The sequence below is a fragment of the Parasteatoda tepidariorum genome, chromosome 7, assembly GCF_043381705.1.
Source record: "Parasteatoda tepidariorum isolate YZ-2023 chromosome 7, CAS_Ptep_4.0, whole genome shotgun sequence".
NCBI classification, from domain to species: Eukaryota; Metazoa; Arthropoda; class Arachnida; order Araneae; family Theridiidae; genus Parasteatoda; species Parasteatoda tepidariorum.
In genome coordinates, this window is record NC_092210.1 from 31,827,617 (window position 1) to 31,840,931 (window position 13,315).

The 13,315-nt window shown below is 30.4% G+C and overlaps 1 protein-coding gene across 1 annotated transcript; it reads right to left on the bottom strand.

Moving 5' to 3' along the window:
- Positions 1-1,503: 1,503 nt before the first annotated feature.
- On the bottom strand, positions 1,504-6,895 carry LOC107451645 (U15-lycotoxin-Ls1d). Its single transcript, XM_016067809.3, has 3 exons — positions 6,775-6,895; positions 4,977-5,033; positions 1,504-1,792 (listed from the first exon to the last, which is right to left on the bottom strand). The coding sequence occupies exons 2-3, from the start codon at positions 5,023-5,025 to the stop codon at positions 1,587-1,589; spliced, it is 255 nt and encodes an 84-aa protein (XP_015923295.1). The 5' UTR covers positions 5,026-5,033; positions 6,775-6,895; the 3' UTR covers positions 1,504-1,586.
- Positions 6,896-13,315: the final 6,420 nt, after the last annotated feature.

The following is a 13,315-nucleotide window of genomic DNA, read 5'->3' on the forward strand; positions in this document are numbered from 1 at the left end:
ATTTCTATCCGAGTACCTTGATAATGTCTGTTTTCTAGAAACAAATCATATTCCTATTTATTACAGATTACAAATCAACATTTGTTAAAATGTTTATACTACTTATAGCAGCATAAACATATAAGCATTTTCAGATTGATAGTTTTTTCAAAGTTTACAATAAAGTTATAAAAATTCAGATTAATGAAGATTCTCAAAAATTATGAGCATCCCCTACTCTGTGATGTCCGTTATTGAGTCTTTATAAAAGGTCTTTTAATTTTAGGAAAGTGATTTGTTTGGGCTTTTATTCGGTTTATATGCTAGAGCTCTTTTTCTTTCTTCTTCGGGAGGTTTGAAAATGTTGTTATGAAAACAACTTCAATCAGAGAAATTCGTATGGGACTGTAGCTTATTTAAGACATAATCATAATCCAAGGTAGTACTCAATGTGGTGGACCGTAACTTCAAAAAATGCCAACAGATGGCGTCACTAGTTCTAAGAAATTTTTTTATTTATTTTTATTTATTCATTCTATTTTTTACAAACTCTGTTTATTCATATTCGAGCTCTAGAATTGCTAATTTCGAGCTGTCAGTTGTATTTTTTATTATTATCTTTTTATATTATTGTTATTAAAAAAATGGTTTAAATTAAGTTTTTTTAATTGTTCCAATAATTAAAGCACGTAATCTTAAACAACTTCAATTATGTTTTAAATAATTCCCATTTGGTGTTCGATCTAGAACACCTATAGTGGTGACGACCGGAGGAAAGAAATGGATTACTACTCTGTTTATTCTGTGCTTATACCGATGAATTCTACGAAAAACAAAATTTCAACAAGTAGACTTTCATTTTATTTGTTTCACCAGTGCCAATTTTAAAAGAGCCACCGGCTAAGAGCTTGAATCCGAGGTTTGCATTCCTTGATATCATTATTTTTTAGCTTTTTTATATTGACTTTTGTTTAGTTTGAAAAAAAAAACATATGAGGTTTATTCATTGCAAGCAAATTGTAATTTTTATTATCGCATGATAGTTAGTATGTTTGAGGTGAACATGAAGCTGCAAATATATAGAGCACTTAATCTAAGATAATCACACAAAGGAAACAAGAAATGACCTCAATAAAACAATAGGAATTAATGAAGGATATTTTTAACAGTGAAAATAATAAATTAATTAAGGTTTTTTTATTATTATAATTTCCTTTGTGTAGGCATTAAAGTTTTTCTCAACTAGAAGCATCAAAATGCTTTTGAATGCATTTTGTTATTAGAAAGAAAAAAATTATTTTCGATTTCCAAATTGTGAAATCGAAAATAATTTCCGTCAGCTGTGCCTGTCTCTGGAAAATGTTCCCTACCTTTCCCCGCACCCACAAAAGAAATGAAAATTTTACTTCATTACAAAATCAGCGTAGTCGATAGTGATTGTGTTCTGCGGCAGCATCTTTTAAATTTAACTGTCGCGTAAAATTGTCACTAAATAAAACTAAGGCTCAAATAAAATCAAACAGCTCTTGTAAGGAAATATTTTATTCAAAACACTAATTAACTATAAACTGTAGCCAATTATTTTGTAAATTGATGCAATAATCTGATCACTTGCATTTCTGATAAGATGGAGCAATTTCGCACTTGGAACCATAAGTCACTCGCTCTCCATTTGTTCGCTTTGGAACTGGTTCTTTGCATTTATTACCACAGTTTTCGGTACAGCATATCTGGTCTTCACAGTCAGAATCTTTGCAGCATTCGTTCAGCGCTTGAACGCAGACAGCTGGGTCTTTTGTTGGACAATAGTCTCCTAAAAACAGAAAATGAAAATTTTAATTTAGTATGGAACTCTGTCCCTCCTCGCTTCGCTAACCAACCCCCCCTGATTGCGCATTCGCTTTTTGTTTCCTGATCATAAATTATTTGTTACATAGATATTAGAAAAGATTCAAGTGAAAGATAAAAAAATTCTTTATTGTATTAAAACAGATTTAATTCCTGATTCGATTTGGATAAAACTTCAATCTAATAACATTTTTTTGTTACGTTAACACCTTCAACAATTTACCCCCTTAAAAAAACTATATGAAATTTTGCCCAAATAAAAGCTTATTAAGTGTTTTTCGATAGTAATTAGCAAACATACTGGCCAATGAATTAGAAACCTGTGCACGCCAGTGCCAAAAAGTATGTAAAATATATTTATAATGTGGGTGAAACCTAAGTAGAATGCTAGAATAAGTTAGGTGTGTGGGTGCACTTCACGATGAGTGCAATGTATTGAGAAAAATGGTGAATTTTTCGTCATTTGAAAAAGGTTTTACTGTTGGCATCCGGTAATCAGGATTCGCTATTGTGAAGACAGAAGAAAGCCTTGGGTTGACAGAGATTTATTAGTAAAATTTATAGACTAATCAGTGCTAAATATGTTTATTATAAATGATGCATAATACAGAAATATTTAATACTAGTGGGCCGCGCCCCCTGCTCGCTAACGCTCGCCAACCCACGAAAATTGCTACGCAATCCAAGTTCGCTTCGCTCGCTACTAACTTAGGTACATTGCAAATGCACAAAATTCTAAGNCTATAAACAGAAAATAAATTTTTTTTATATAGTATGGAACTCTGCCCCTGCTCGAGTCGCTAGCCAACCCCTCTGATGGCGCAATCGCTTTTTGTTTCCAGATCATAAAATATTTCTTACACAGATATTCGAAAAAATTCAAGTGATAGTTCCACAATTTCTTTATTATATTAAAACAGATTTAATTCAACAATTTATCCCCTTTGAAAAAAAAAACTTCTATTTGAATGTTAGTTACAATAAAAGATTACTAGGTGTTTTTCGACAAAGAGATTAGTTTGTTACAAACATACTGTCGAAAGGATTAGACACAGCTGTGCGCGTCAGTGGCAAAAAGTATGTAAAATATATTTATAATGTGGGTGAAACATTAGTAGAATGCTAGAATAAGTAAGGTATGTGGGTGCATTGTGGGTGTGGGCACACGGTAAATTTTTCGTTATTTGAAAAAGGATTTATTGTTAGCACCCGGTTATCAGGATTCGCAATTGTGAAGACTGAAGAAAACCTTGGGTTCACAGAGATTTATTAGTAAAATTTATTGACTAATCAGTACTAATTAAGTTTATTATGAATGATGCATAATACAGGAATATTATAATATTAATTTAAAACTGAATAACCCCGCTTTTAGTCAAGCCTTTAATTTGGAATATTAGAGATGTCTAAAAACAAAAAGATGAACTATATAGCTTGAGTGGAATAAACCGACTAAGTGCTGTAAGTTTGTGGGTGTGAATGGCAACTAAATGTTGGCACTACTGATGCAGAGCAAGGAGTCCCAAAATAGTAAGTGCGCCAAAAACATCGATAAAGTGAGCCAAAGGGTGAGTTTGGCGAAGTTCCCTCTTGCTGTAGAGGTTGCACCCATTTAGGAATCAGTAGAATGTTTGCATAGCTGAGAAAAGGTGACCTGGTTTAGAGATGACGCACCTAGTGAGTGAATCCTAGATTCTTTCCCCTTTGTATTACTTATGTATCAATATGTATTCAAGAATATTTTAAATCATTAAATTCTTAATTTAACGCTTATATGTTTATTAGAATTTTAACTCAAATTAACATGATACATACTGAAGTGATTTCAATAGGTGTATCACTACTATTGAACAATTCGTATTCCCATTCCAAAAAAAATTGTTCCAACTTATCCTTACAAGATGCATTACGAAAACTCTTTCAGTCGAAAATAATGTTCAAATGCAAATTAGGTATTATAAAACTACTGTCAAATCACGTATTACAGATGTCGCTACTACCACCTAATTGAGCTATATTATTGCTTATTAATTTCATAACCATCGTTGAACAACCGACAAAAATATTTGAGTTTACGGCTACAACTGTTCAACTCCGTAGCCCTGTAATTTTGAACCTAATCCTGAAGACAAGGAAACTCTTGGATCAAGTATTGGGGAAAATTTGCCTTGATGGAGGATTTTTTTGATGGAACTAACCTGCCGCATTTGCGTTACATAAAAAGGAAGTCCACGATAACCTACCCATGGACACTAACCCATGATGCGTCTACCACTAAGGATATTTTATGTCAGCACTGTGGTCAGTGCAAGCTGGGTGCAGAATTTGCATCGACCAGTCATCGTTGGGATTAGAACCCGGTTCACCTCATTGGAAGGCGACCACTCCAACACATCATGCTTTATCTATCCTTCAAATTTCAACTATGTGACATGCTGCCTTCATTTTGTAGCTATTTAAATGGTTAATATAAGGAATGAATACAGAAGAAAAAGAATGATTAAGAGGGAAAACGAATCATTGAATTGGTGAATAGGTAGACTAGCAAAGCAGAAATAAAAAAAATTTAAACGTGTATAAACACATAATTTGCTTTTATGCCATTAGTTTAGTGGTATCTTTCTTTGTTTGGATTAGTAATAGGCAGTTGAAAAGATCTAAATTTCTCATTTTCATACATAAATTTAATAAAATGTAAGCGCTTTAAATTATTAGGCAAGAGAACATATTTTTAAACCAAGGGCCACCACAGCCTGATTTGAAGGGTGCTGGACTCACGTTCGTGAAAACAGGATTTCGTAGCCAGCTGGCCGAAGACTTCCCGCGTAATAAATGATGACTGGTGCACGTTAACTCTGTCGGGTCACAGCATCCTCCAAGTTCCAAAAACAAATCATATATCTGGGAGTACAGAATTGAAGATTGATCTTTCTCTGGTTCAAGTCAAAATAACGATCTGTGCATGAATGTATGAACGGGTTCACCTATAAACGGGTGTGACATATAGTTGTAGCAGAAGTCGAATTCTTGGTCATAGATGGCACCACTGAAAAACAAGAATAATCACCCCCTCTTGCCTTAATGGCCTACCACAACGGCAACAACAACTAGGTTGTTTTACTTTTGAATAAATTGTAAAATTCACTTACTTGCTGCCGCGACGCAGAAAATCAAACATAATATTAAAACAGCCTTCATGATTTATTCTAAAATGAAAATTATATTATATTGTTATGAAATAGGTATAAATATGACTTCAGTAAGAGTCAGAGCATCATTTAAACATTTTGTATTAAAATAATTAAAAATGGCTTATTTATTAAAAAATATAAATTTAATTCATTAATTTGTTAAAGTTTTCTTTGGAATTTTGTTTCCGTAAACTGTCAATTTGAATGCTAGAAAATATAACAATGATAATGCATGTCAATTTGAAAATAAATTGTTTTAAAAATGATTAATGTTGCTAAATTTAAAAGGAAAAAAATGCATTTTTAGGGATGGAATTCATTTAGTCAATTCTTTTAATACAATAGGAGGCTCAGTCTCCAGTTCACTAAACCACGTAATTGTTTCTTATTCAACATTTTTTAGCCAATATTTTAATAGTCAATATTTATTATTTTAACAGTCTTAGTTAGTTTCGAAGTCAATATTTTCCACAAAAGCAAAGAACATTTTGTTAACAAGATGTACAATTACAGCTTTATATAGGAACATTTTGACAATATGTTAATCGTTACAAAATGAATTATTGCCTGGATTTCAAAAATAATCATCTGCATTTGAAACAAAAAAATTAACCAAAGGAATACAGATTGTGTAACTTAATAAAAAGAAAAAAATGAGAAATAATTTTACATGCTAACGAGACTTATAACTATTCAAATAGGCTCTTTTATATTAAAATTTTAAGTTTTAAAATTTTTAAAATAGATGTGTCTTAAGGTTGCAACATTTAATCTCTTTTATATTTTTTTAAACTTTTGACACCAATTTAAACGCACGCCTGTAAAATAAATATAATGAGAGATATTTTTTATACAGTCGGAAATAAATAGTCAATATTTAAAGCAGAAATACTGAGAAGGAACTCAGGAAAAAACGCTTAAAATCTTAATACTTTTCGAACAAATTAGAATTTTGAAAAAAAAAAAAGAAAAGAAACTGGCGTTAAGTTAAAAATTAATTTTGTCATGTCAAACTTCAACACTGTAGGTGTATTTCAGAAGACAGCAGATCTGTTCATGTGATGTGTTTTAGTAAAAATTCAACAGTTAGAAATTCTAAAACAAATTTTTGAATGTTAATTTTTTATTCCATTGTAATCTTTCATTTTTCTACATTCCATCGCAATTTCAAGTTCTTAAGTCTTATAATTTTGAACAGAAAAACAAAATGTAATGTTAAAAAAAAGAAAAGAAAAGGAAAAATAGTTAGAAAAAATATGCAGAAAAAGCAATAACTTTCTAACAAATCAAAACTTGAAAAAAAATTTTTTTATCAAGTTCATAAACATGTATGTCACCTTCAAGCGTGAGTTTCTTTTTGAACGTGTTATTCCTTTATGCTGTTAAATGTTATTAAAAAATTTTATTTATTTTTTCCTCTTTTTGAAAAAATTAACTAATGCATAAAGAAAATGGTTTGATTTTCTACCAAAGATCTTACTAAAAAAAGAGAGATAGAGAGCACTTTTATAAAACGTAAATAATAATAAGATTTATGTAGAAATAAGAATGGCAACAGAAAATTTATATCGTATTGTGTGAGTTCATCAAAAAACGTTAAACCCTAACTTTCTATTTTGTTGAATTAAGATAATTTTCGAAAAGAAAGCACCATATCGAATTATTTGAATCTTAAGAATTTTTGTTAAATCCTTTCCTTTTTATTTTCATTATACTAAATCTTAATTGGGACTTAAGGCAAAAACTTCGATCTTACTTTGTCAGAGAATCTTCCAGCAAAAGAAGAAAGTCGAAGTCAAATTTTTCCCTTTATACAAAATTACACAACTAATAACTGATTGTTCACCTAAGCAAACATTGCATATCAAGAACAACGATATCCAATGTGCAATTCAAAGTAAAAGATTTTATTGAGTCATTGATTTATAATGAGATAACTCCAAAACTTCTGTCACGAATATCATTTATATTTGTAATATCAGCTACAAATATTATTAATTATAAAATGCTGAATTTAATGCAAATCACGATTCCTCATCCCTTTAAATTGTATATTTTTTATTAGTACGTTAATACAGCGGCTCCCAAATTTTTTTTCAGCTATTGAACCCTAAGCCAAAGAATATATAAGTGAGACATTATATAATTATATTATATTATCACATTATATATTCTTTGCCTAAGCTATCTAACTTCTTTCGGCGAAACCCTGACTTAAAAAAGGTTATTTAGCAGGTGTAAGTAGGCGTAAGTCACAAAAAGAAACCCTTAAAATTAATTTAAAAACATTTAATGTGAAGAATGTATTTGTTTAATTATTTCATTAATAACAGTTATAAAATTAGGCTTTTAATAGTTTTCAGTCAAATATTTTTTCACGTACGCATGAATTAAATTGAACAAAATGAGCTAAATTATGGTTTTTAAAAAAACATTGTTATAAAATGTGAGAATGGTTATTGAAGAAAACAATTCGTAAATGTTGAATTTGGATATTTTATTTTGAATTTTAAAGTGCAATGCAATTAAATTTAAATCATGCATACGCGAAAAAATATTTGTCTGAAAACTATTAAAAACCTAATTTTATAACTGTTATTAATACTGGTACAATCATTTGAAAATGCATGTTCTTTTACTAATTTATTCAATATGTTGTTAATAGAGAAAAAATTTATTAAGATATATTATAAAATTCACTATTTCATTTTAATTGGCATTTTACTTGAATAATTTCATAATAATAATTATTATTATTACTATTACTAAATAAATAATCGATTAATGGCTGAATACAAACTTCACAGTTTTCAAAACTCGATCATTACAAAAAATTGCTTTTCTGCACATTTTTTCCAACATTTTTTCTTTTTCTATTATTTCTCTTAACGTTACATTTTGTTTTTCTGTTCAAAACTATAAGACTTAAAAACTACGATAAGGTGGAATGTAGAAAAATCAAGAAGTGCAATAGAATAAAAAATTAACATTCAAAAATTTGTTCTAGAATTTTTAACTGCTAAACTTTTATTAAAATATATCAAATAAGCGGATCTGCTGTCCGCTGAAATACAACTACAGTGTTGAAGTTTGACATGACAAAATTAATTTTTAACTTAAACGAGTTTTTTTCTTCTTCAAAATTCTAATTTTTTCTTGATATTAAGCGTTTTTTCCCGAGTTCTTTCTCAGTATTTCTGCATTAAATATTGACTATTTATTTCCTACTGTATAAAAAAATCTCTCATGATACTTATTTTTAAGGCTTGAGTTTAAATTGGTGTAAAAAGAGTGTAAAAATTAGAGTGAGATTGAATGTTCAAAGATATAAACCTGGACTCATTTATTTTAAAATTTTTAAAACTAAAAATTTTAATATAAGATTGCTAAAAACCGTTCCATATTTGAATAATTATAAGTCTCGTTAACAAGTAAAATTGTTCCTCATTTTTTTCTTCTTATTAAGTAACACAATCTGTATTCCTTAGGTTAATTTTTTTTTCAAATGCAGATGATTATTTTTGAAATCCAGGCAATAATTCATTTCGTAACGATTAACATATTTACAAAATGTTCCTATTTATTTATTTCAAATGGCAGAGGTAATTGACATGAAAAAGCAAAAACATAGGAACAAAACAAGAAAGTAAAAAGTCATTTCCTTAGGAGCGCTCTTGCTTCCCAATATCGCTCGGTAGACGACGACCCGCGGAGGGCCCTGCAGCACAGGATGTGGCTGCCATCCAAAACAGCTTGGCTCATGCATAGAGAACAATAGGGATCAGGTGCCAGCCCTAAACGAAACAGGTGCGCGGCAAGGCAGTCATGTCCGGTATGTAGTCGAAACTGAGCCACCGCTTCGCGGCGCGGCCAGTCTGGAATGGTGTTCTGTCGAAGATCTCTCCACACTTTGGTTTTTACCCTTTCTGACAATTGATGGTGGAAATCCCCATTGATTTTTGATCTAATAATCCTTTTTAAAGTTGAAAAGGGGACTGGGCTACTAAGAGCCTGGAGAATTCTTGTGCCTCTCTTTGCCAAAACATCAGCCCTCTCATTTCCTGCAATATCACAATGCCCGGGAATCCATTGTAGGGCTACAGTTTTGCCAAAATGGTGGAGTTTGCGTATCGCATCCTGACATTTTAGAACGTCGCAATTGGAAGGGCAATGCATAGATTCAATCGAGCAAAGCGCCGCCTTCGAGTCTGAAAGGATAACCACATTTGAAAAAGACTCAATAAAACAAAAAAGCTGTTCAAGAGCAATACGGATTGCAACAACTTCCCCGTCAAAAGCAGATCTATTGGCACCCACTGGAGCACCAAAGGAGAACAGATTACAAGAGATACCAGCTCCAGCATTTGGTTGATCCGGATGGAAACAAAATGTTCCTATAAAAAGCTGCAATTGTATATCTTGCTAATAATATGTTCTTTGCTTTTGAGGAAAATATTGAATATGTAAATAACTAAGACCATTAAAATAATAAATATTGACTATGAAAATATTGACTAAGAATGTTGAACAAGAAACAATTACGTGGTTTAGTGAACTGGGGACTGAGCTTCCTATTGTATTAAAAGAATTGACTAAATGAATTCCGTCCCAATATTCAATATATTGTTAATGGAGAAAAAATTTATTAAGATATATTATGAAATTCACTATTTCATTTTTTATTGGCATTTTACTTAAATAATTTCATAATAATAATTATTATTATTACTCTTACTAAATAAATAATCGACTAATGGTTGAATACAAACTTTACAGTTTTCATAAATCATTACTGGATAAAAGAAAAATCCTAGCTCACGGAACCCTTGTGATCTTTCCACGAAACGTTTAAGTTTTCATTTTTCTGTATCTTAAATATTTATCTGTATCTTATATAGCAGGGGCGGCCAAGCTCCTTGATAGTCGAGCCATTTTTCAAAATGTGAAATTTTTCACGAGCCGTAATTAAATGCGTATTTAAAGACTAGGCAAAAAAGGTATGAAAAAATTTTTTTTACTGAAATTATATTTATGGAAAGCATATAAATAAAAGTACAAAATATGTGTATTGAATTTAAATACTAAAAATTAAACACATTTATTTTACTTATCTTGATAATTCTTTAAAATTTGGTGAATAATTGGTGACAACACTTTTCAGTAATTCTTTGAGATGCTGCTAGTTAATACTGATCGGTGTTTGGATTTCACGAATTTTAAAGTGAACTAAAATGATTCTCATAAGTACGTTGTTCGGAATATTGAAATAATTTTACACGCAGCCTTTTTTAATTCGGGATACTTCGATTCTTTTTCAAATTTCCAAAATTCAGTAATCGGCGTCGACTTATATTTTAACTGTAGAGCTTGATCTTCTTGCCTCTCTATTAATTCTACTTCTCCAGATGCTTTTTGGGTTATAATTATATTGGAAATGGATAACTGACCTTAAATTATGTTAATTTCAAATGGATTCAGAAAAAAAATCAAGGGACAATTTAAAATATTTCAAGTCTCGAAATCTATTTTGGAATTTTGTCAATATTCCTTCTAGCTTTTTTATATACTCGTTGAGTTTTTCTTGTTTAATATTGGAATAATTTTTTTTAATTCGAGGAATATGACAAAATGTTATTTTTAATGTCTTTTTGAAAAAGTTGTAATTTAGTTTGAAAACTAAATATACACTGTGAGAGGTCAGATATTATTTTATCTTTCCCCTGCAATTGTAGATTCAGTGTTTGCAAATGTTCCATGACACCAGTTAAAAACAATAAGTCTTGTAATCACTCGTCATCGTCTAAGTCTGAATAGGTAATTTCCTTTTCTTTTAGAAATGCAGTTATCGGATCAAACAAATCTACATAACAATTTAATACGTCATCGCTAAATAACCATCTAACAATGCAAAAGAAATTAATGTCATTTGGAAGTTCTTCGTCCTTTAATTCTTTAAGGAAATGTCAATGATTTTGCGCATTGGTGCGAATGTAATTTACAATGTGTAACACTGTTTTCATAACATCAGGATATTTCAAATATTTTGTAACGAGACGTTCTCGGTGAATTATGCAATGAATCGGTATGAATTGTGGAATTTGATAAATCATCACTTAAAATCCCAATAAGACCGATTTTTTTTTTACCCTGCATTGCCGGATCTCCATCAGTTGCAATGCTTACAAGTTTATTAAGAAGCATATCAAAAGTTTTCATTATGGAATCTAATGGAATCTAAAATCCCAATAAGACCGACTTTTTTTACCCAGTATTGCCGGAGCTCCATCAGTTGCAATGCTTACAAGTTTATTAAGAAGCATATCAAAAGTTTTCATTATGGCATCTAATGCATTTTTAACATCGACACCGCGGGTTGACTCTTAAAGTGCTACTAAATCTAATAATTCTTCTTTAACAACGACGTCAGCTGAAACAAAACGTATGAAAACTTCTAATCGCGGAAGATCTGCGATATCTGTCGATTCGTCAAGGAATGATAATAATTTTTAAACATATAATAGCACAAAAATAAAAAGGGAACTCGGGTACATTTATCGACAGCCACAAATAATCCTTCAAAGAGCCGCATGTGGCTAGCGAGCTGCAGGTTGACCACCCCTGTTATGTAGTATACATCTTAAATATTTATATCTCAATTTCTGGCAAGGATTCTGAAATTATATATTAAGCGTAGTTATTGCGGAACACTCTGAATATTAAGTGTGGGATAAAGGAATATTCATCTTTTAAACTTTTTGAATGGTTCGAATCTAGTTAAAACTAACTCTTTTCCGACTGGAAACGGTTTCCAACAATTCAGTTTTTCTGTAGTAAAATTTATAAAAGAGAACAGAACGTTTGAAAATTAAAGAACTCAGTGAGTCACAAGAAACAACTCATGTGTTTTAATTTACATAATATGAAGCATAATAAACATTTGTTTCCTTTATATTATATACTTGTATGTATTACGGTCAATTAATCAACATAATTGATTTTACAGTGCAACTACGATAAATCGCGATTTATCATAGCTTAATAAAGAGAAATTTAAATAAAACAATATGTCCTTTTCTTTATTTGAATTTCAAGCTTTTGATTTTTCTTCAGAATGTTATAAATTGGATACGTATAGTAAGTGATTAATATCTAAAATGAGATCTCTTGAAATGCAGCTGCCTAATCAAGTAAAAAGAAGAAGAAAATCTTATTCCGAGCTGAATATCATTATTTACCTAGACAGAGCATAGGTAGTAAAATCAAAAATTTCATAATTCAGCTATTAGAATTAATGTCTCAAACAAATCTACATATCTTTTTCGTTAATTTATAATAATATTTAATCTCATATTAGGTTTTATTTAGTTATCCGGAAATGTAAACTATATTTACTACTATTGCTTCTTGTTAGGTTCGGAATTTTTCATTCATTATTGATTTAAGAAAAATATTTTTAGATTTACCGAAAAATAGTGAAGCTTGGATAAGAGGAAAAATTATTTACACTCTTCGAACGATTTCAATCATTTTATAAAAAACGATTTCAATCATTTTGTATAAAAACAAGTAAATAAAAATAAATAAAATAATTCGAAAAATAAATTTTTTTAAGGTCCGCAATTTGAGATCTATGTGTAAATTCATTCACTCATTGTTATTATTTTTTATTTATTATCGATTTTTAAAAATATTTATAGTTGTGCAAAAATTTCTTAAGCTTGGAAAAAAAAGGGGGGGGGGCTATTTACGCTTTTCTAACATTGTTATTATTTACATGTATATAATAACAGGGCTACATCCCTGTTATCATTGGTTATGTTTAGCTCAAATAATTCAGTCGTGAACTAAAATACTTCTTCAATAGTTTTATTTAAAGGTAGGCTGTTGGAAGGTAGGCTGTTAGCATTTCGCACCCTGGAGGGGGGTAGCCAGCACTCTCGGACAAGTCTGACATAGTTTTTAGGATCACAACGCAAAGAGACACGCAAAAACGATTGTTCCTGCATTGTATACTAACAGAAAATGAGGTAAAAAGGCTCAGTCGCCGCATACCTTATATGGAAAATAATTTAATGCTTCCTAATATGGAAGTGAAAGAGGAAAAGATTATAAAAATAACTCCTCCTTTGAAATATAAATCTAATAATTATTCATTGGCATGTTTTCAGCCTTGAAGTCCCGAAATAGAATATCTCTACACCTACTCTTTACCAAAGACATTTTATGAAAAGAGTTTTAATGCTTTTATTAATACAAAAGTATTTATAATTTTTGTATTACATGTATATGCAATATAA

Excerpts from the sequence above, each read along its gene's own strand:
- LOC107451645 (XM_016067809.3), bottom strand. The coding sequence starts at position 5,025 with ATGAAGGCTGTTTTAATATTATGTTTGATTTTCTGCGTCGCGGCAGCA. Across the intron at positions 1,793-4,976 it reads TTTCTGCGTCGCGGCAGCAA|GAGACTATTGTCCAACAAAA; the intron begins GTAAGTGAATTT and ends TTCTGTTTTTAG.